Below are 23,602 nucleotides of genomic sequence, written 5' to 3'. Positions count from 1 at the left end.
TTGCTCGTTTCTCCTCTATTTCTTTTCATTTTTCCTAATTGGGCACCTGATGGCTTTGACTGTTTTCTGTCCATCTCTGTTTATTTGGCATTCGACAATAAACAGATTTCACCCCAAAATGCCGCCCCAGGTGGCTGCCCGGTTCACCCGTATCAAAGACCACATCTGCCTCATAAACCCACAAGCATTTCATTAAAATTATTCAGTTCTGTGTATTTAGGAGTTCCTATGGATTCCATGGTGATCCTGAGTGCACCTTATCTTCATCCTCAGCCGGAACACGTGGGATTTCTTCGGCCTGTTTCCACTTCTTCTGTACATCAGCATGTACGCTGTGTTTCTAGAAATAACAATAAATGTTTTAATATCTTTTTTTTTTTGTAAAACTCATACTTACTGTAAGATTTTGGACAGGAACATTACCACCATATGCACCATATTCCTATTTAATATGGTGCATTTGAATATAATAGCATTTGTTATTTTAGAGTTACAGAGCCGTCTCTTATGACCGATGCAAAAATGGCTCAAGACAATAAATGTTTTAATATCTTTTTTTTGGTAAAACTCAGACTTACTGTAGATTTTGGACAGGAACATTACCAGAAGCACATACCCACACAACATAAATTTATTGTCTTTGAGCCATTTTTCATCGGTCATAAGAGACGGCTCTGTAACTCTAAAATAACAATTGCTATTATAGTCAAACTCACCATATTAAATAGGAATATCATGAGGATAAACTGATTAAAATTTGGTTAACTTTGATGCAACAAATCAATCACAGGCATGCCTGGACTTGTTGCAGGGAGTAATCTCATCATCACATACATGGTGGAAATTAGGAGCAGGTGTGGTTGAAGATACATCTGCCTTGAAATCAGTGGTGGGCACAATTCAACTAATCAGCTAACAGCTAAATACAGAAGATAAGTTTTTGTTAGCGGATTAGCTTTTCTGCTAACTTTGGAAACCATTAGCAGACCAATTAGCTTTAACCAAATTTGCTTCCACTAACTTCAGTTCAGCTAACATTTTTTAAATATGGTCAAAAACATTTGTATGTGTTTAATAATTTGTGCATTGTGAATAATCTTTATTTGTTATTTTAATTACTTATCTATATCTTGACCGTCAACTGACATGCTAAAATGTTTTGGGAACCTCCATGTTTATGCTAAAACGTGATAATATTGCAGCTCTTTACGCCTGTTTTTCAGGGTTTTAGAGACAAAAAAAAATTCAAGCTAAATTCATATAATAAAAGTTAGCAGTTAGCAGCAGCTTCAGCTAAATGTTTGATCAGTTTATTGGTTTAGCATCATCATGGTTAACTTTTCCATTGGGGATATTAGGGTCTATCAAAGCTAACTTAGGTTAGCTGTGCACAACGCTGGTGGAAATAAAATTGTTTGCCAGTTTCTTTTCCAAAGTTGAGGTGAAGGTTGTTTATCTGCATATCGGAAGTCATATATTTGGAATCCCTCACGACACCAACATGATGACCTTTAAATCTTTAATCTTGACTGAAGATCGCAGACAAAGAAGCTTTGTGAAAACATCTGAGGTCATTTCCACAAAGATGCAGATAAAATCTGGGTGACACCAGCAGACACTATTTAAAGCTTTAAATATATTAAGCAGAACCCTTAAAAATGAAAAAGCAACTGTAAACAAGCTCAAATGCGAGTCATATGTTGCGTTTTTGTGGCTAAAAGCAAGCACGCGGCTTAGCAAATGCAGCTGCAGTGCAAAAAATTTTGGACGAACATGATAACGGAGATTCAGAGTCGTGATGACGAGAACAAAAACTGTAATCAGGTGAATGAAGATCCACATGAGCTTTATAAAATCCAGCCGGACTTCATATGATGTCAGCTGGTTTGATGTGCAACAGCTGAATCATTCAGTTCGAGCGACGCTCCCAACATTTTAAATGTCACTTTAAATGTTGGCATTTTATAATGTGAAGCATTTTCTTTGAAAGTGCTACATAAATAAAAATGATTATTCAGTGAATGACCCTGGAATTGAAAAGAAGTGAGGAATCTCTGGCTGGTGGCAATTAAAACATGAACATCTAAATGGCAGAATAAGATCATAACCACGGGTGCATTCGATGGAATTGAATATTAAAAGATTACCTGATACAACGTAATCAGAATTCTGATTTTGAATGATTTACCTGTAAGGTCCTCCTCCATACGTTCTCTGCACGTCTTCCCAAGAGACCTGTGTGTTGCAGGGACAAAAATGAACCACAAATACTCCCAAAAAATAGAATCATGTCCTTTTTAGCATGAGGATAATTAGAAGGTTCAGTGTTCACCAGTGATGCCAAGGTTTTCCTCTTTGATTAATTCAAAATCAAAAGATTGATTTTTTTTTTCCGACAACCACAGCTAACTGAACCCGTGACCTTTGGCTCAGACCCCACAATGAGAACCAGACATTTGGAGAATGCATTTTTTTCCAGTGTAAAACTGGTCGAGCATCAAGCGAGAGATTTAAAGTGGGTCTATAGGGTTTTTTTTTGCCACATGTCTATACCTTTATGATGTCATAAAGCCAGTCCTTGAAATCAGGTTTTGAAATTTAATCTTCCCTGACCTGAAGACAGTCTCACTCACTCACTCATCTTCAGCCGCTGACTCCAATTAAGGGCCATGGTGGGGTGGGGAGCGTGAGGCGGGATACATCCTGGACAGGACGCCAGGGTGCACACCTACAGACAAATTTAAATTTTCCAATCCACCTAACATACATGTCAATGGATGTGGGAGGAAGCCGGAGCACCGCAAACACAAGGACAACATGCAAACTCCACACAAAACCACAGGTGGGAATCGATCCCATTACCTTCTTGCTGTGTGGCAACAATGCTAACCACAAAACCACCATGCTGCCCTGAAGACAATATGTCCAGAAAATTTTGTCAAAATCCATCCTACTACTTTTGTTAGATCATAACACATATTTCCTGCCATTAGAGCATTATGATTTTAGGCAGCACACTTCAAATACAAGAGATTTCGGACAGTACTTTTGAAAAAAAATTACATACCAGATAAAAATCTTGCGTATCAATTCTCAAGAAAATAGAGATTTAATAGGAGTTATCAAAAAAAGTTGATCAACGATGACAAAAGCTTACAGACAATTACCAGATTTCCATCAGTACAGCGTTACATTGACGTTGCATTGATAAGCTGTATTAAACAGAACGCTAACTGCTAAAATATTACCAGATATGTTAATGCTAACTATGGTTGGCGTGGGCTGGCCGTATCTGCTCAACACGACATTATTCATTGTAAATAGTTGTACGTTCTGCTTTCTGAAATGCGCTAGAAATTAAACCTACCTTTCTCACATGGTCGTCATCTGCATAGTACCAGCACTGGTTGCCATGGTGATGAATGTAGACTGTGTAGTGGCCACACACAGCGGTGCCAGAATGTACGATGACGGCGTACAGCGTGTAGGTGGAGTCATTCTGGAAGAACAAACACCCTTGTAGACGACATACGGAAGCGTATTGCATTCACTTAATAAAAACATTTTTTTGGTTTGTTTTTCGGATTAATTGTTTCTGTTTTTTCTGAGTAATTTATTTTTTGTCTGTTTTTCGGAAAAATTATTTCTGTTTTTCTGAGTAATTTATTTTTTGTCTGTTTTTTCGGAATAACTGTTTTTCTGAGTAATTTATTTTTTGTCTGTTTTTCGGAATAACTGTTTTTCTGAGTAATTTATTTTTTTGTCTGTTTTTTGGAATAATTATTTCTGTTTTTCTGAGTAATTTATTTTTTGTCTGTTTTTTGGAATAATTATTTCTGTTTTTCTGAGTTTTTTCTGTTTTTCTGAGTAATTTACACTCAACAAAAATATAAACGCAACACTTTTGGTTTTGCTCCCATTTTGTATGAGATGAACTCAAAGATCTAAAACTTTTTCCACATACACAATATCACCATTTCCCTCAAATATTGTTCACAAACCAGTCTAAATCTGTGATAGTGAGCACTTCTCCTTTGCTGAGATAATCCATCCCACCTCACAGGTGTGCCATATCAAGATGCTGATTAGACACCATGATTAGTGCACAGTTGTGCCTTAGACTGCCCACAATAAAAGGACACTCTGAAAGGTGCAGTTTTATCACACAGCACAATGCCACAGATGTCGCAAGATTTGAGGGAGCGTGCAATTCGCATGCTGACAGCAGGAATGTCAACCAGAGCTGTTGCTCGTGTATTGAATGTTCATTTCTCTACCATAAGCTGTCTCCAAAGGCGTTTCAGAGAATTTGGCAGTACATCCAACCAGCCTCACAACTGCAGACCACGTGTAACCACACCAGCCCAGGACCTCCACATCCAGCATGTTCACCTCCAAGATCATCTGAGACCAGCCACTCGGACAGCTGCTGAAACAATCGGTTTGCATAACCAAAGAATTTCTGCACAAACTGTCAGAAACCGTCTCAGGGAAGCTCATCTGCATGCTCGTCGTCCTCATCGGGGTCTCGACCTGACTCCAGTTCGTCGTCGTAACCGACTTGAGTGGGCAAATGCTCACATTCGCTGGCATTTGGCACGTTGGAGAGGTGTTCTCTTCATGGATGAATCCCGGTTCACACTGTTCAGGGCAGATGGCAGACAGCGTGTGTGGCGTCGTGTGGGTGAGCGGTTTTCTGATGTCAATGTTGTGGATCAAGTGGCCCATGGTGGCGGTGGGGTTATTTTATGGGCAGGCATCTGTTATGGACGAAGAACACAGGTGCATTTTATTGATGGCATTTTGAATGCACAGAGATACCGTGACGAGATCCTGAGGCCCATTGTTGTGCCATCCAAGAACATCACCTCATGTTGCAGCAGGATAATGCACGGCCCCATGTTGCAAGGATCTGTACACAATTCTTGGAAGCTGAAAATGTCCCAGTTCTTGCATGGCCGGCATACTCACCGGACATGTCACCCATTGAGCATGTTTGGGATGCTCTGGACCGGTGTATACGACAGAGTGTACCAGTTCCTGCCAATATCCAGCAACTTCGCACAGCCATTGAAGAGGAGTGGACCAACATTCCACAGGCCACAATTGACAACCTGATCAACTCTATGCGAAGGAGATGTGTTGCACTGCATGAGGCAAATGGTGGTCACACCAGATACTGACTGGTATCCCCCCCCAATAAAACAAAACTGCACCTTTCAGAGTGGCCTTTTATTGTGGACAGTCTAAGGCACACCTGTGCACTAATCATGGTGTCTAATCAGCATCTTGATATGGCACACCTGTGAGGTGGGATGGATTATCTCAGCAAAGGAGAAGTGCTCACTATCACAGATTTAGACTGGTTTGTGAACAATATTTGAGGGAAATGGTGATATTGTGTATGTGGGAAAAAGTTTTAGATCTTTGAGTTCATCTCATACAAAATGGGAGCAAAACCAAAAGTGTTGCATTTATATTTTTGTTGAGTGTATTTTTATGGTTGGTTTTTCAGAGTAATTTTTTCCTGATTTTCTGAATAGTTTTTTTCTTCTGTTTTTCAACTTTTTGTTGTTGTGTTTTGGGAAAATTTGATGACTAATTCATTAATTGAGAGCTTGATTTGGTAACAAACGTGACATTGTTCAGTTTAATCACATTTTACTTTGATCTGGGTTTAACACACTGGGAGACTGTCCTGTCTTTAAGTCATGTAGATGGTATTATCATTAGTTTGTCGACTCTACGCAGGCACCTGAGGACTATTTCAGGGAAAAAAAAAATTACTCAGAAAAACGGGGGTAAAAAATTACCACAAAAACAGAACAAAAAACCTAAAAATAAACCCAACCTAAAAAAAAAACAAACCTAAAAATAAATTACTCAGAAAAACAAAATAAAAAATAAGTTACTCAGAAAAACAGAAATAATTATTCTGTAAAAAGACAAAAAAATAAATTACTCAGAAAAACACAAATAATTAATTTATCAAGTGAATACAATACGCTTCCGTAACGACAAAATCCACAACATTCACAAGAAATAAAAACGAAATACCTCAGCAGAGTGTGCGCAAAATATTTCCCGAAGGTTCCCCGAAAAGTCAAAGGCTTTGGGAAAAGTCACACTGCAATCCAGTTTTCTAGTCAAACCCTTATGATTCCGAAAACGTTTCAGGTGGAAGCAGAGGATCCGAGGCAGAGAAACAAGTTTGACACCCTGAAAGAGGAAAAGCGTTATTTGGATGCGATACTTCAAAATGTGTGTTTAAAAGATTCAATCTGACTCACGCGTTTAAACGCAGTCTTGACTTCACATTGGGCACAAAAGCAGCAATTATCATCCCTCAGTTCTTGATCCGCAAAAAAAGAGGCAATGCATCCCTTCCTGGGGGGGGGGGGGGGGGGGGGGGGGACGGCAGCTTGAGAGGAAAGTTTGAATTTAAGGCCATTAAAAAATAAATCTCACTGACTCCAAAGAGAAAACGGACCAGCGAGCTGTCAGAGTGCAGGATGTATAACGGCAGGCTGAGCAGGTAATTTCTGCAGGTCTGGATGGCGGAACAAGCTAAACACTGCAGACGTGACTCCATGGGAATCTTGTACAGATTCTGGATGTCGAGGGCCTGGTGTGAAAAATAAAATGCAAATATTTGTAGAAGATGAAGTCAGAGATTTAAAAGAAACAAAATGTGTGATTAAAGACCAACCACTGTTTGGTCATCCATCTGCTGCTGCGTGAAGTTCAGAATGAAGTGGAACAACTCGTCAGCGTCGTGCTGTGTGCCAACTGCAACGCGGAAAAGAAATTAAGCAATAACGTGACAACCCTCGTCTTATTAAAAACAACAGTGAGCAACCAATCTCCAGAGCTTGAATTGCCTTTGACAAGTGATTTATTTTTGAAAAACTTAACAGCAACGTGACCTTGACCTTCACCCAAATTAAATGGCTGACTTTCCCAAGGCAAACCTGGAATCAAGCCAAATGTGTTCTTTGTTTGGTCAAAAATGTGATATAATCAAATTCCTTGATCTCTGCCCAAAGTAATTCTTTAAGGATAATTTGTAGTTAACCTTAATTGGCAGTCCAAGTTCGGGAGAAATCGGTAAAGGCAAAAATGACCGTGGCCTTAATGATTGACCTTTGCCAATTTTGATCTAGTTGGGGAAACTCCAGAACCCACCTCCATATGTGGACCACATTTGCTGCAGGCGCAGTGATGAACAATAATACTCATCGAAATGTAGAATTTTGACTCAAATGTCATTGGCTCCAATGATCAACTTTTGGTAGATTTTATCCTGGTGGGCAATTCCAGAACTCATCTCTAGATGTACCAAATTTAGTGAAAATTGGAATGAAAAACAAAAATTTTGACCTTTGGCCCCAATGATCTTGACCTTTTCCAAAACAAACCTTTTAATGACAATTGTGTCATCAGCCTTCATACACATTAGGTTTGTTAAAAATCAGCCATAGGTCCCGGGAGGTGGAGGGGAACAGACTTTGCTGCAATTATCTATATAAAAAGACAAGTGGCCTCTGTGTGTGTGTGTGTGGCTTCGATCACAGAGAAACTGGGGAGAGCTGCCTTTTTTACGTTTGGTATGCTTATGTATTTTGGGTCAAGGATGAACGACACCACAAAGGAACGGTGATAGGACTAATATTTTTGGAGAAACTACGGATATTATCTAACAACAGTGAAGAATGGACGTTGATAATTACATTCTGGACTCACATGCCATTCCAGCAGGGGGCGGTAAAATATCTCTATATTAAAAGCGCATGTGTACCTTCGAACAAGGAGAAACTGTGGCGAGCTGACATTCACCATTTGGTTTTCTTATGTATTTTGGGTCAAGGATGAACGCTGCAAAAATGGAACGTTGATGGGATTAATATTTTTGGAGATACTATGTAACAACAGTGAACAATGGGCATTGATAATTACATTCTGGACTCACATGCCATTCCAAATCATTACAGCACACACATAAATTACAACCAAATTAAAAATCACCTCTACATTATCAGGAAAGATGCACTTTGCCTAATTTATTACCACCCTTGAAAAATGTCAGCTACCTATTTTATAAACACGATCCAATCGAGAGCCCATGGATCCCCGCAGGCAACGTGCTAGTAGTGTAATTAGTTTAGAAAGAAATGATTCAATCTGTCACGGGAGTTACAAAAACAGGGTATGATCAAAATGACAACAAAATATCACCGGCAACCTGCTTTGCAAGCGATAGCATGCTAGTGGTATGACGACATCTTCATAAAGCTAGCTCGTTAAGTTTTGTTTTAATATCCACCCACGTGATTGCCATCCAGGACACAAGCCAGTTCCATGGATGCGGCTAAACACACCACCAATGCATGCTCGACTTGTTTTAATTATACCAGTTTAGAAGTTAGCAAAGATGGGCGGTGCGGGCCCCTCCTGCTGCGGCCTTCACCCACTTTGCCTCAATTCATATGACGGACTGCTTCAAGTTTAGAGCACATAAACAATGTCAAATGTATATGTGTTGTCTGTAATTTTGATGTGTGCCATTATTACGGTAAATAAGTAATCATTGTGGATTAATTGCTGTATCTTGTCTGAGGTAATTGGAGTGTAAATGTAATTGCCCTTTTTGGGATCAACAAAGTTGTCTGAAGTCAGTTTTTTTTTCCATGGCAAATGTCACCATGTTGTTTTTTTTTTGTTTGTTTTTTTACTTATTCGTAACAACACACAGTACAACAGAACATCAACAGAATTGACAATATAAACAACATAAATAGAACATACTGTAAAATCAAAATGCACTGCAGTCTTCCATGGTAAGCTAGCTACATTGGAAGTGATAGTCGTTTATAATGAGCTGAACGCAGCCTCCCCTGTTTGAAGTTTGAAACAGTGATTTCAGCTGATAACAGAACTCAGAAGCTTGACTTCTAAAAATGTTTTAATATGAGTATGGTTGTAAGAAAGTAAAGAAATTGCTCTTTGCGTTAGTGACCCTTACGTCGAATGCGGTTTTTGTCCAGGCAGTGCAGAAAGTCACGATGAGGAACCGGCTGAGGGCGGTCGCTCTGCATGGCTGTCAGAACTCGCTTGATCTGCAAAGGAACATTTCGACTGCTTGTTCCAACACCAGCTGAATTCCACCTGGTGCAATCAAATAAACATCATTAGCTGGTTAGCACAGTGGTAGGTTCAAGTTTGCTCAGTGGGTGAGAGGGTTAAGATAGACTCTACGAAACCTGCAGAACAGTCAACAAACTGATACCAGAAATAATACCGAAACTAATTTAAAAGCCTCCAATGATTAAGGCATGGCTATTTTATACAAGTTAGTGTCAAAGTGTTAGCAAACTTACCTCTCCAGTAGCTCTGTTAGCTCCGCGGTAGCAGCGAAGGCCTGCAGCAATGCATTCACACAACAGGACAGGTGATAATTGTCCAAACCTCTTATGCCTGCAACAGACAGAAAGGGAAAGACGTCCATCCCATTACTATTGTCCTGCATATTTTTTTTAAAACAGCTAGGTTCTTTAGCAAAAGATGAACAGACTTTCGACAGTTTGTTGATGTTAAAAATTCCAACTCAGTATTGCTTTAACCTCAACAAGTGAGGTTTGTCTTTAGGTTCAATTTCAGTCACTCCATCTGTTATACAGTACTGTTAACTGTGCTAATTCTTTGTTTTATGTTAGCTATTAAGTATTTGTGTTATTTGTTTGGAAGTTCTGAGAAATACGTTAAGTTTTACTCTATCATCTGTTCAAGTTTCAGACACATGGAGAGCTCCCCCTGTTGGTGAGAGCCAGTAACATTAGAAATGTGAGACTAAACCACACCCATGTTAACACCCACAAGGTATAAAAAGTGTTCTATGGCTCATTTTAGGGGCCTTTCACAAGATGGGCACTGTCTATGAGGGTCCCGGGCCTGGTTTCTAATGTGACCTTGAATAAACTCAAAATGAGGAATACAATGGTTTGGTTTTTGGTAAGGGGCAGAATTTTACATAAAAGAACCAGGTAGAAATAACAGTACTAACCGGTTACCCGACCCAGGGCGGGTTTGATTCAGAAACTGAAATGGAAACTTAATATTCACCAACAAAGCTATCACCTCCCACCTATCCCGGATTCCAGAAAACTGTTAGGGCACGACTAAACCTGCCTCAAGAAGCGATAGCTATGACTACTACTACTACTACGCTACTGCAACTATTACTTGCAAAAATGAAGAAATAAAAAGCTCAAAGGAAAAAGAAGAGAATAGAAAAGTATGACACCAACCTTTTAGCACGCTTACTGATAATGATGCAGCACAAAAGTGTCTATCCCTTAACTACTACTACTAAAGTGCTCAATAGACTGTCACTCCCTGTATGTCAAAGTATATGTGTGCCAAGTTTGGCTCAATTCTGCAGCACAAAAGTGTATCTCCCCTTTACTACTACTACATTTCCTATAAACTCAATTGATAAAGCATGGTAAATGTTATTCACATTAGTCATTACCAACGGCTATACTAAAATACAAATTGGACAAAATGGGGATAATAAATGTTAATTTCATGAAATGCATACCTTAGTAGCCCACCCAAAACCACGTAAGGCCATAAAACTATCATGCTATACGCCACAAGAAAATGCTGCCACCTGGCGTAAATAACATCTATTTCTGCTTAAAGCAGGGTGCCCACTATATAAGTAATCTAGGATATTGTTTGTTTTGGCATAACTGAGTGCATGTAATGAAATGTACTTTAATTTTAGGCCCCATTTCGTATTTTAGTATGGCCCATTACCACACGAATGCCGACTGCGTGTCACTTCCATTCATACGTCATCAAAGGATGGCGAAATAGATACAATAAATAAATAATTATTTAAAAGGTGGGTGCACCTTTTACCAGGTGGGAAGAAATCTCACAACCTTCTTGCTATGAGGCAACAGTGCAAATCACAAAGCCACTGTACTGCCCAGTTATTTAATATTTAAACATAATTAAAAGATTGGAGCCCTCCACTGAGTGCTGCCCTAGTTAGATCTCACTCCACCCCCACCCCCCCACTACCAAACATATAAAAACATATTAAATACATTAGAAACACTTTACAACATATTATACTGTAAAACTAATCTCAGATTACATACCTATTTGATACACATTACTGTTCATAACAGTCATACATAAAAAAAAGCAAATTAAGTTCAGAGCTTCTGCATTATTTATTTTTCTTCTTACCAGTGTGGTGATATCTTTGAGCTGCCATCACAAAATCCTCACTGCTGCCGTTTTCCTCATAGATTTTAAAAGCTCCACAAGTTTAAGTTTCACTTTCGTTTTTATCAAACTGAAAGTTGACTTGAACAGAACGTAAACCAGGGGTTTATGAGGCCACAGATTCTTGCACCTGTTTTTGTAATTTTTTTTTTTTTTTATAAAAAAAATATATATATATATATATATATATCTTTCATGGTGCATTACTAATAAAAAAAAAAAAAAAAAAAAAAAGTAAACAAACGGCTTTTGGAATTATGAGACAACTGGATCATGTTGAGAACAGTTTACACAACTCCAACGACACTTATGTTCATCGTGTGGTTTTTCACTCAGGCGAACAACCGTGAGGTAACGGCCACTGATCTCTACATATTATAATATCTATAATATACAGCGCTAAAAATATATAAATAAACCAAACCTAAGCAAACTACATTTCCCATCATGCATGTCTCCATCAGCGAAGTATTTCAGCAAATCAAGATGAATTTCACTTGTGACGCGTACTTCCACCTTTTTTTTTTTTCTGCTCCTCCGACACCCGCGTTCGTGATTCACCAAACTACAAAACTAACTAAAGCAAAACCAAACGATGGTATGTGCAAAGTTGAAGAGTGGTTTCAGTCTGACATTCATCACACTGCAGCTTTTGGTTAAAGCTCCTGAAAATACGATAAATCCCAGTCTTTAAATGTATTTTTGAGAATAAAATCGACAGTAAAACATTTAGAGGTAAGCAAATGGCCACATTTTAAATATTTCTTAGAAAGAAACACACAAATTTTCAGTTTTAGTATTTTTTTAACATTTAAAATATATACATACATACTTCTGGATCTGACTTTGACTTTCTACAAAAATGTCACTAACACAGCCTGAGCTCAAATCATTTGATTAGATTTTATTAATCCTGTAATTTATTTCTTTATTTTTAATCTGCAGATGGCTCTACATCTGGAATACGTTGGCGAGGAAAGGATTTTGGGAAAGCTAAGAGACAGACTCTGTAGCTCCATCGGGCTTTCCTCGAGACCACAGGTGAAGTTGTGGAGCCCAAAGCTCAATTTATGATGGATGATGTGTGGATGCAGGAACCAATGACAACAAGTAAGAACAACAGATGGAAGAAGAAGAAAGGTGGTGGGATGGGAGGACTAAACTGGCAAAGCGTACAGGAGGTCGACATGGTCTTTGATGCTCTCCGCCGAGCTGAAAAGGTCAAGAGTCCTTGAGTCCAAGCCACCTTCTGTGGTCAGACTTTATAAAGAGGGACCACATCCCACAGCCTGAAAACCTGACCCCAGAAGCAGCCGGCTGAAGTTCAGCGACGTGAGAAGGTCAAAGTCTGCAAGAAAGAGACCTTATCAGCCTGTCAACAAATCGGACCAGAAACAAAAGCTGTGGTCCAACCTTTTAAAAAAAAAGGCAAGAAAAGGAGAGACCGGAATGTGACTGCAGAGCTCCTCAACCAAAGTCTGCAGTCTCCTCCATCCCTCCACCTGAGCCAAAGGATCCCACAGGAGAAGAATGAGGCTCACCTGGAGACTTTGGCTCTGCTCAGGAAGAAGAAGGAAGCCCTCAGGGAAAACCAAATGAAAGGTTTGGGAGGAGCTGGGAGGCATGGAGGACATCTTCAAGGAAGACAAAAAAATAAAGGATTTAATGAGTGAGTTGATGGAGCAGAAGCACATCTTCCAGAAGGAGCTGAGTGATGCACAGACCAGCTTTAAACAGCAGCTTGAAGCAGGGAAATTTGAATGGCATAGTAGCACCAGAGGAGGAAGACCTGGATCATCTCACTGCTGCTGTTGTTGTTCGGGTTTTTAATTCTCAAAATAAACTCTGTGTTAACTTTAGTCAGTGGTTGTGAATGTTTCAACTACACTGTTACAAGTTATTCCGTGCCTTCTGTTCCATCTTCATAGCACACAGATGGCCACCCCACTCAGTTTGTTTTAGGTTTCTTCCTGTTACCACAGCTGCTGGTACTCATGGCTTTCAGCTTTGACCAAAGCAAATATTGCTGGAATGTCATTGAATTAAATCATTTTCCAAGTGAATATGAAAAAGATAAAGTGTACAAAAAAAAACTGTAGACTTCAGTCAGTTTTAGAGTAATTTCCTCTGAGTGGCCTCCTTTTAATTGGGTGCAAACACATCATTCCACATCTGCTTCAGGAGTTGATGAAGTTTAGAAATCCACATATATGAAGGTGGGAGAGCTGCAGACACACAACAGAAGGTAAAGGCGTCAAATTTTTCCAATCAAATGTTTTATGCTTTTTTTTTTTTTTAAATCCTGCCTCACCTGGATCCATTCGAACAAAAAGCACGTAGAGAAGTATGATGGCAAGGAAGATTCTCCGAAGAGGAAACGAGCTGGTGCGGATCGCTGTCAGTTTTCTGCAGCAAAACCTCAGCACGGCTTCAAGTTTCTGGATTACAGCACCTGTGCAACCAACACACAAAAATAGAAGAACAGCATGTACGACCAACTCTAGGCATCTGGTACGAATTTAAATGTCACACCTCCAGGTGAGGGAAGATGTGCCTTCGACTCTGCAGGCGTGCTGCAACTAGGACTTAAAGGCGGGCACTGATTCTGGAAATTTTCTAAAATATCCAGCGCTGTCTGCCTCTGGGTTTCTGTAAATGCAAAGCTCCCAATGTCACCAGTGATTAACTCTCGTGCCTCCTCCATGTGTCCAAGCGGCATAAGAACATGCAGCAGGTGCAGCTCGGTGACTGTGCGGAAGCCCGAGACTCGTCTGTTGCAGGTGCAGCTCAGCCAGACTCTGCCTGACTCCAGCATCGCGGCTTGTTCACCCACTTTGGAGTAAAGAAGTATGCTGCCAAAAAAAAAAAAAAAGCACTGGCATTAACACAAGAATAAGACAGAAAGGCTGATTTGTGAAGGTTGCTCACCACATCTGCATTATTTTTGCAGGTATTTTCTCCTGGTGCTCGTAATGCTGCAGTACCCAAGACAAGACGTCGCGCCACCAATTCATTTCAGCCAGCGCTTGAATTCCTAAGATGCAGAAGCTTGCTTTAAGCTCTCCATACCTGAGAAGACAAAACACTCTGGTGAACAAAATTTACAAACTGCAGATTTGAAGGTCTCGATAACATTTATTCCCTCAAAATCATAAATGTGTCAGAATTATGACACTGCTACCTTTCATGAACAAAACTGATGGATTTTTAAAGGACAATTTTAATCTCCAGTGGAAGACTGTAGAATATGAATAATAAAATATTAATCAATGACTTCACAAACAAAATAGACATTTAAAAAAATTCATAGAATAGAAGTGAGACAAGCCTGAATTAAAACAAGTACAGAAGCTGTGGTCTGACATTTTGACGAAGGGGCAAGTCCAAAAGAACAGAATGGGACTGCAGGGATCCTGAATCAGAGTCTGCAGACTGCATCTCCTCCTACTGAGTAGAAGGATCTGTATGTTCCAGAGCAGAAGAACAAGGCTCACTTGGGAGACTTCGGTTGATTTTCAGGTTGAGACATGCTCAACCTGAAAATCCTGGGGGAGCTGCGAGCCATGAAGGAGAGCTTCAAAGAAGACAACAAAATTAAGGAAGGCTTAATGAGTGAGCCGGTGGAGGAAACAAATTCCCTCGAGAAGGAGCCAAATAATGCGAAGACCAGCTTTAAGCAGCAGTTTGAAGCCATGAAAATTTATAGAAATCGCACAGCAGCAGCACCAGAGGAGGAAAACTTGCAACAAGACCTGCAAAGTCCCCAAAGAAGACACTGTGAGGAAAAGAGAAGTCCACCAAGGAAGCCAATTTTCGTACAATCATAAAAGATCATTCAAATTAAATTAAATTAAATGTTGATGGTATTTATCTTTTGTGGTTTTTATTGTTTTAAATGTTGGTCTTGTTTTATTGTTTGTGCAGTAGAAGCCCCTCGTGCACCAAGCCAAATTTCTCCTAAGGGAGGCAATTAATAAAGAACTTTGAAATTATTGCTGCTGCTTCTGCTGCTGTTGTTTAACATTATAAATCAAACACACTGTATATCTGAGTCCGTCTGAATGAACTGTCCTCCTGTCCCACCTGCTGTCCTGCCCCACGGCGCACAGGCTCTGCAGGCCTTTGTTACACGTGTTAAAAGTGTTCTGGAACTCTCTGTGGACCATCAGCTGCTCCGCTGCGCACTCCAACAAGCCGACAGTCTGCGTTAAAGCTGAAGACAAAGGAGGGCTGCTCATAATTTTATCTGAAATAAAATTTAACGGTAATATTTCACCAGTAGCAAACAAGCGGCTGGTTTGTTTACAATCTCTCCGACTTCCTGGTTTTAGAGCGTTAACCAATCAACCATCGCGATCTTACCAAGACAGCCAGTCACAGAGTAGTTTCTTTGCCAGCGCGCTTCTTTTTCTTCTTCTTCTTCTTCTTCGTGTTTAATGGCCGCTCTTCTTTGTTGTTTCTTCTTTTTTGGGTCAGGGAAAAATAAATATTAAATCGTGGCCACCAAATACGAATTCGTCTTGCGCAAGACGAATTCGTATTTGGTGGCCACGATTTAATATTTTTTTTACCATGTCATGACTTTCACGTCCAGTAGGTGGCGGTATGCACCTAAACCACGGTGGTGTGATCCGCGAATAAAAACAACGAAGAGTAAGTTGTAAACGCGTGTGCGTAGTCAGCAGCAAACTAACTCGTAAGTTAAAACTAGTTTTGAACTTTGTGGAATGTCGGTAACATTCAAACACGTGGCATTATCTAGTTTTTAATGTGCCTTTTTTTAAGAGTCGCTTTGTAGTCGGTGGTATGGCGAACAAGCTAGCAGTTGCTAACAATGTAGCATGTATGGAAAATAAACTTTGCTATTACCTCTTCAAGTATTTGACAGTAAAACATGTTTGTTCTTGCGTTCAGATTTCCAAGTTATTTGGTTAAACTGATACATCGTATTTTGTCATGTTAATTTTTTCATGTATATTTTCCACATTTCCCTGTTCAGCTCGCTACAGAACTATTATGTGTACATAATTAAAAAATAAAATATTTACAGTTATTGAATGACAGACATGTACATACCATTCAGACTAGAAAGATTCTAAATGACAAAGTGTGTGTGTGTAATTACTGGTTCAGAAACTAATTTTTCAAAGTAGTAGTTGTACTTTTGAAATCCATTTTAAACTTTCATGGTCCCATTTCTTTTCTTAGAACTGTTTAAAATGGCAAAAAGCCTCAGGAGCAAATGGAAAAGGAAGATGCGTGCAGAGAAGAGGAAGAAAAACGCTCCCAAGGAGCTGGTTCGTCTGCAAAAAGCTCTAAGTCTGGATCAGAAACCGGATGACATTATGGCCGATATACAGGAGATCGCCATCGTGGTGTCGGCTGACAAAATTAAGAAGCAGACAGACACCGAAATGGAGGAGCCAGAGAGAGATGGTGAGTGCATGCTGTGAGGGGAAACAAGATTTCTGGAGATGTAGATTTTGTTTTTTGGTAAACCTTATTAAAACAGACAAATCTGAAGCTTGGAAAAATATTTAATGTAGTGCACTGTATTCCTACAGTAGTGTTCAGAATAATAGTAGTGCTATGTGACTAAAAAGATTAATCCAGGTTTTGAGTATATTTCTTATTGTTACATGGAACAAGGTACCAGTAGATTCTCACAAATCCAACAAGACCAAGCATTCATGATATGCACACTCTTAAGGCTATGAAATTGGGCTATTAGTAAAAAAAAAGAAAAAGAAAAGCATTAAAAGTAAACAGGTATAAACATGATCATATTCAAAACAATTTTAAGAGCAGCAATGAATTTAATATTCAGAGGGAACTTGAGACCAGCCACACATCAGTTTCCTGTAAATTTAGTCCATTTCCCCCACCTTCTTTCATAAAGATCAGGCTGCAGTCTGAGCATAAATGTTAATCTCTCCATCTTGTGAGATTCTTCAACTCTTTTCAGCCAGTCCTCCAACTTTGGTGGGTCTGGCAGAAGCCATTTTTGGGTAATTGTTTTTTTTTGGCTGCAGCACCAAAAAATTTAATTAACTATCTATCATTTATTGTTATTTCCTTAGGGAGATCTCCTAGCAATAATGTCAAAATGGGTTGCTGCAATTCTAAACCCAAAATCCGTTCTATTTCCACTATAACACCACTCCAAAATCCAGTAATTTTTGGACAGGACCAGAAAATGTGAGTGTGGCTGGCCTCTTTGTCCCCACAACCTCTCCAACACTTAACAGCACCCAAGTTTCTCCTTTGTTGTTTTGGAGTTATGAAAAATCGGACCAAACTTTTCCAACAAAACTCTCTCCAGTAAGTTGAGGAAGAAGTTGACATTGCAGATTCACACATATTGTCCCATTGTTCATCTGAAATATCCATATTTAGTTCTTTCTCCCATCTTTTTTTAATATAATCTGTTGATTTGCAGTTGCCATTCAACAAGCCTTGATAGAGTTTAGAAATGATCGATTTACATTGATTATGGTAAGCTTGTATGACCAGATGAATTATCCCATTATTTTTGACACCTTCACTACTTTTGAAAATATATATTGACGTAATTGTAAATACCTAAAAAATCTCTGTTTTCTATATTAAATTTCTGCTGCAGGTTTTGGAAACTCGGCATGGCATTCTTATTTAATAGTTTACAATATGCAGTTATACCTTTATATGACCAGTTTTTAAAAGCTGAATCCATTTGATTAGGTTTGAACTCTGAGTCAAATGCTGCCCATCTTAAAACTCTTATCTGGTCGCTCATATTTAGTTTTTTCACCACCCCAAACCAAGTCGATAGTGTAAAGGAAACCAGCGGATTTAACTCCTTTTGACATGCCTCTGTTAGTTTCTGATCACCAATCAAAGCTTGTACTGGAATATTTCCACATTTTCTTTCTATTTCCTTCCATCTAGCCTCACATGCATCGTCACACCACTGTATAACTGTTTTAAGTTGAGCCGCAAGATAGTAGTCATATAGACTTGGGAGGGAAAATCCTCCTCTTTCTTTTTTGATCATCAGTGTACTGTATTTAACTCTAGGTTTTTGTCCTTTCCAAACAAATTGGGATATTTGTTTGTCCCATTCATGAAACTGTGAGTGAGGAATTTTAACAGGCAATGACATAAATAAATATAATAACCTAGGCATCACTGACATCTTTATCACCTCAATTCTTGCACTAAAATCAAATATATATGTTGCCCATTGTGTGAACTCTTCTTTAATCCTCCTATTTACATTGTCAAAGTTTTTCCTATACAAGTCACCTGGGTTGTGGGTGAGCCATACCCCCAAATATCTAATTGCTTTCTTAGACCAGTCTACGGTGATTTTATTTTTAATCTCTTTTGAAGGGGAATAATTAAAAGTCATAATTTGGGTTTTACCTATATTTAATTTATATCCTGAGTAAGTACCAAATATGTGTAATAAGTCTAGAAGGGCCTGAATGGATTGTTCTGGATTAGAGAGGTATAAAAGAACATCATCAGCGTATAACGCTATTTTGTGTTCTCTTGAATTTATTTCGATGCCTTGGATATTATTATTTCCTCTTATAGCCTGGGTTAGTGGCTCTATGTATAGGGCGAATAAACTAGGGGATAATGGACAGCCCTGACGGGTAGCTCTCTCCAGATTTATTCGGTCTGTTAAACGTCCATTTATCTTAATTCTTGCTGTAGGTGCTGAGTATAGTGTCCTAATACTATTAATTGAACTTTTAGAAAAACCAAATCGTTTCAAGACTAAGAATAAATATTCCCAGCTAACACAATCAAAGGCTTTTTCAGCATCTAAACTAACCAGTACTGCTTTCTCCTTTTTTGCCTGAATATTGTGAATTATATGAAGAGAACGTCTTATGTTATCTTGAGTTTGTCGGCCACTGACAAAACCAGTCTGATCCTCCTCAATCAAGTCTGGGACAAATGAGTTCAGTCTACTGGATATTATAGATGCATATAATTTGTAATCTTGATTTAGAATTGATATTGGCCTATACGAGCTGCACAGTATTTTATCCTTACCTTCCTTTGGTATAACTGTTATAATCGCCTCTGTCCATGATGGTGGTGTGGTCATTTTCACTAGCGTCCAATTCAGTGATTTTAATAATACCGGTAATAATTCTTCTTCAAACGTTTTATACCACTCGGCTAGCAGGCCGTCTGTACCTGGTGTTTTATTGTTTTTTAGTTTTCTTATCATCTTCACTTCCTTCATATCTATTGGTTTAGTTAAACTTTCATTCTGAGTTTCTCCAATTGATGGTAAATCTAATGAATTTAAAAATATTTTAACATCTTCTAGATTACTTTGTTCAGGTTGTGTATATAATATCTTATAATATGTTTGAAATGCTTTATCGATTCCTTCTAAATTGTTTTCTAGTTTCCCTGTTTTGGGGTCAACTATTGCGCATACTGATTGCTGCATTTGCTTTTTACAAATTTTCCTAGCAAGTAATTTTGTTGCCTTTGGTTCTGTTTCGTAATATGTCTGTTTCAAAAATTTATATTTCTTTTCTTCCTCTTCTTTATGAATATCTAGAATTTGTGTCCTTACCTGTCAAATTAATTCAAGGGTCTGACTAGATTGATTCCTAATATGTTCACTTTCCAAGCTTTTTAATGTATTTTCCAGATCATTAAGTTGTTTTTCTTTTGCTCTCTTAATAGCTGTACTCAGTGATATAAATTTCCCTCTTATAACAGCTTTCAAAGTGTCCCGTAAAATATTAGGATTGACTTGTTCATTGTCATTTAATTGCAAAAAGTTTTCTGTTTCTGCTTTAACCTCTTTTATAATGTTTTTATTATTTAATAAACTTGTATTTAGTCTCCATATTGTCTTTTTAGGTCTTTTATCCAAATGAAGCGTTAAATAGATTGGTGATGGTTCTGATATATCCCTAGTACCTATATCACAGCTTTCTATTCTATGTCTATCATTCCTGAATACCAGGAAGAGATCTATCCGTGAGTATACTGCGTGAGGGGGGGAAAAGTAGGTCAAATCTTTTTCCGTTGGATGTATCTCCCGCCATACATCCAGTAAATGTAGGTCATCCAGGCTCTTCCTTAACAATTTACTTTGTGGTGTGACTATCCTCTTACTATTAGATGTATCATTTTTATTCAGTATTGTATTAAAGTCACCTGCGCATATTAATATACCCTGTGACTCTGAAGATATTATTTCTAGAATTTTTTCCAAAAAATGCCGATCATAGTGTGGTGGAAAATAAACGGAGAGGAGAGTAGTCAGTTTACCCTCTATTTTCCCCTGAACCAATATATACCTGCCTTCACTGTCCCTCTTTTGTGACCTGATTTAAAAGAACTGTAATAAGTATTTCTAAATCCAAATTTTTTTAATTTCTCGTGTTCTGTTTGGGACAAATGAGTCTCCTGGAGAAACATAATTTGAATTTTCTCCCTTTTTATTTTGGACATTACTCTACTCCTCTTAACAGGGTTGTTCATGCCGTTTATGTTCCATGAAGCTGCTCTAAAATTATTATTAGTCATACCAGTATGCCTGTTTACCTATACCGACATCACAATAAGAACAAGAACCATTAGAACATAGAACAAATAAAAGTTAAAAAAAAAGACTTCCAACCTTAGGGCTTCGTTCTGCCCTATCCACCCACTACGTCCTTTCCAACCTTGTAGGAGGAACAGTCCTAGCCAAGATAGGGACTCCTTCTCCTCCTGAAGCAAAGTTCCTTCTCCTTTGAGCATAACAAACAATTGTCCATTAGTCCTAATCACCATTGTGTTTAATTGACAGGGAGTCAAAAAGAATAGACCTCAAATTAATAAAAAAATAAATAAATAATAATAATAACATATATATATATATGTGTATCTTGTATTTTTCAGTTATGGCACACATCGCCAGTTCTGTCTTCAATTATTGAACATGTGAACGCAATAGAACATGCAGTTAGTATGTCACATTGTCCTTATCTTAAATTCAAAAGAGATGCATAAGTAAAAGCGTCTTATGTACCTTCATGTTACAGCTCGCATCTTTAGTGAAAAAAAAAAAAAAATAGGCCTTATTATAAAACAAATTATACTTGCTGTCGTTGAAATTCACGGAGCTTCTCGCGGGCACGTTCGGTGTGCGAGCTGTTCACTTTATTCCAGTGTGCGCCTCGGGAAAGCGGAGGCTCGTCCTCAGCACCAGAGCGCGGCACCTGCACGAAGTATCCCCTCCTCTTCATGTCCTCAGCCGCCTCTGCCGCATCCTTGTACACGCATGGACCTTCTTCCCAATGGATCCTCATCTTAGCCGGGTATGGTGTTTGAAAACCAATCTTTTCCTCTTCAAGGGTCTTCTTGATGTGTTTGTATTCTTTAAGCTTGTTGTTTACCTCCGTCGGCAAGTCGTGCGCGAATGAGATCGTGTTGCCCTCAAAGGTTATCTTTTTTTCCCATGCCGCTTTTAATATCTTCTTTCATGTCGTACCTGAGAAAATTAACCAGGATAGATCTTATCGTGTTATCTCAAGGTTTCAGGCCAAGTGACCGGTGTGCTCTCTGTATCTGCAGATCCATGTCTTCCTTCAGGGGAAGTTGTTCTTTTAAAAATGCTGTAATGAACGCTAGCATAGCGCTCCTTTCGGCCCCTTCTTTAACACTGTAAATGCGGATATTATTGCGACGAGATCTCCCTTCTAAATCAGTGACTTTGTCCTGGAGAATTTTTTGTTGTTTGAGACAATAAAGCAGTGTGTCTCTCAGATCCACGTTCACTGTCTCGAGCTTGTCCACTCGCTGTTCAGTCTCAGTGAGCCTTGTACTCTGGTTACGAATATCCGCACTGACCTCCTCCAGCTTCTGGTTCACTTCAGCCTTAAAATTGTTCAAGTCTTGTTTGATATCCCTTTTCATTGCGTTGATGTCGTTTTGCATTTCTTTTATACTGCCGCATAAGTTCTGTATGGCTTTAGCGGTAGATAGCTCGCTTCCCTCGTCTGGCTCTGCGGCCTGCATCGCGCTAGTTTGGTCCTCAGCATTTGTAGAATTAGTCTTCTCTTGACTGTCGCTTTTTGGACCCCCTTGTCTCTTCTTTGATCTAACTCCACGCATAATATGTCATTTTGGACACATACATAATCAATTTATCGAGTTTTTTTTCACATCTGATCAGGACCACCAAAACATTAGACCGCCATCTTGAAACGCTCACCCGGAAGTCCAAACACCCCCTTTTCTACTTTTTTTTATTTTTTATTTTTTTACTAATAGCCCAGTTTCATAGCCTTAAGAGTGTGCATATCATGAATGCTTGGTCTTGTTGGATTTGTGAGAATCTACTGAATCTACTGGTACCTTGTTTCCCATGTAACAATAAGAAATATACTCAAAACCTGGATTAATCTTTATAGTCACATAGCACTACTATTATTCTGAACACTACTGTACATTTTGTTTTTTGATAAACCTTATTAAAACTGACAAATCTGAAGCTTGGAAAAATATTGCATGTAGTGCACTATATTCCCATGTACTCGTGTGCTTCTGTGGATGTTAGGTCATAATTTAATAACACCATAATTTTGGTGTTAAATTTGCAAGATACAACTTTCTGTGGGCTCCAATGGAATGCTGTGTGAAACTGACCAAACTAACAGCACCTCTGATCTCAGGAAACACTTGGGTCAGAGAGAAGATTTTTGGGATTAAACTGTTCAAACACCCCATGTTTAGGCAGATTTTCTGTATGAACTTGAACTGCTTGATAATGAAACTAATATACAGATTTTTAAATTATGTGCAGTGTTGGACAGCAGCTGGTCAACATTTCCGTTCGACTGTCATCCTGTTCAGTTTTCCAAACTTGTATCTTTTGTGCTGTAGATGAAAAAATGGACCTGGACAGCAAACGCAACAAGAAAAGTCTGCTGAACGAACACGGACAGTATCCTGCATGGATGAGCCAGCGGCAAGCCAAGAAAGTGAAAGCCAAACGACTAGCAAAGAAAGGTGGTAAACCCAAAAAGAAGAAGGGAATCGCCTGGTAACACGGGGGGGAACCTTTGCCTTTTAGACTTTTACAGAGAAACCCAGGATGATCTAGTCCAGTATCCATGTTAACTGTTGACATGCTGATACTGAATCTTTGAGAGTCACAGAGGTTCCAAGCAGGATTTCACTGCAGGAAATGTTATGGAACAGTAAATGGGGGGGGGGTGTTTAAAAAGTTTTGATTTGGAGTAGCTTATTGTATCATAGCAACAGCTATGTAAAAAAATAAATGATTTCCCGTCAC

The 23,602-nt window shown here is 38.9% G+C and overlaps 3 protein-coding genes across 3 annotated transcripts; 1 reads left to right on the top strand and 2 right to left on the bottom strand.

The window, feature by feature from the left end:
* Positions 1 to 205: 205 nt before the first annotated feature.
* Positions 206 to 11,340, bottom strand: usp18 (ubiquitin specific peptidase 18). The gene is made up of 10 exons (XM_034163636.1): positions 11,260 to 11,340; positions 9,378 to 9,474; positions 9,023 to 9,165; positions 6,710 to 6,789; positions 6,491 to 6,625; positions 6,291 to 6,383; positions 6,058 to 6,219; positions 3,368 to 3,499; positions 2,189 to 2,235; positions 206 to 340 (listed from the first exon to the last, which is right to left on the bottom strand). Exons 1-10 carry the CDS (start codon positions 11,285 to 11,287, stop codon positions 217 to 219), a joined length of 1,041 nt encoding a protein of 346 aa, XP_034019527.1. The 5' UTR covers positions 11,288 to 11,340; the 3' UTR covers positions 206 to 216.
* Positions 11,341 to 13,404: 2,064 nt separating this feature from the next.
* On the bottom strand, positions 13,405 to 15,646 carry pex26 (peroxisomal biogenesis factor 26). Its single transcript, XM_034163635.1, has 5 exons — positions 15,382 to 15,646; positions 14,227 to 14,367; positions 13,831 to 14,150; positions 13,610 to 13,750; positions 13,405 to 13,523 (listed from the first exon to the last, which is right to left on the bottom strand). The coding sequence occupies exons 1-5, from the start codon at positions 15,534 to 15,536 to the stop codon at positions 13,441 to 13,443; spliced, it is 840 nt and encodes a 279-aa protein (XP_034019526.1). The 5' UTR covers positions 15,537 to 15,646; the 3' UTR covers positions 13,405 to 13,440.
* Positions 15,647 to 15,876: 230 nt separating this feature from the next.
* llph (LLP homolog, long-term synaptic facilitation factor) lies at positions 15,877 to 23,601 on the top strand. The gene is made up of 3 exons (XM_034163562.1): positions 15,877 to 15,994; positions 16,507 to 16,734; positions 23,191 to 23,601. Exons 2-3 carry the CDS (start codon positions 16,518 to 16,520, stop codon positions 23,352 to 23,354), a joined length of 381 nt encoding a protein of 126 aa, XP_034019453.1. The 5' UTR covers positions 15,877 to 15,994; positions 16,507 to 16,517; the 3' UTR covers positions 23,355 to 23,601.
* Position 23,602: the final 1 nt, after the last annotated feature.

Source organism: Thalassophryne amazonica, chromosome 22 (assembly GCF_902500255.1).
Source record: "Thalassophryne amazonica chromosome 22, fThaAma1.1, whole genome shotgun sequence".
NCBI lineage: Eukaryota > Metazoa > Chordata > Actinopteri > Batrachoidiformes > Batrachoididae > Thalassophryne > Thalassophryne amazonica.
This window is presented reverse-complemented; position numbering and strand designations above follow the sequence as displayed.

Bases quoted from the DNA above. Each gene is read 5' to 3' on its own strand.
- llph (XM_034163562.1), top strand. From the start codon at position 16,518: ATGGCAAAAAGCCTCAGGAGCAAATGGAAAAGGAAGATGCGTGCAGAG. The intron at 16,735-23,190 runs GTGAGTGCATGC...TTTGTGCTGTAG, and splicing joins GGAGGAGCCAGAGAGAGATG to ATGAAAAAATGGACCTGGAC.
- usp18 (XM_034163636.1), bottom strand. From the start codon at position 11,287: ATGGCAGCTCAAAGATATCACCACACTG. The intron at 3,500-6,057 runs GTATTTCGTTTT...TTGTTCTTCCAG, and splicing joins TTTGCGCACACTCTGCTGAG to AATGACTCCACCTACACGCT. The intron at 2,236-3,367 runs GTAGGTTTAATT...TGCAACACACAG, and splicing joins ATGACGACCATGTGAGAAAG to GTCTCTTGGGAAGACGTGCA.
- pex26 (XM_034163635.1), bottom strand. From the start codon at position 15,536: ATGAGCAGCCCTCCTTTGTCTTCAGCTTTAACGCAGACTGTCGGCTTG. The intron at 14,368-15,381 runs GTGGGACAGGAG...TTGTCTTCTCAG, and splicing joins GCCGTGGGGCAGGACAGCAG to GTATGGAGAGCTTAAAGCAA. The intron at 13,751-13,830 runs GTGTGACATTTA...TTGGTTGCACAG, and splicing joins ACATCTTCCCTCACCTGGAG to GTGCTGTAATCCAGAAACTT.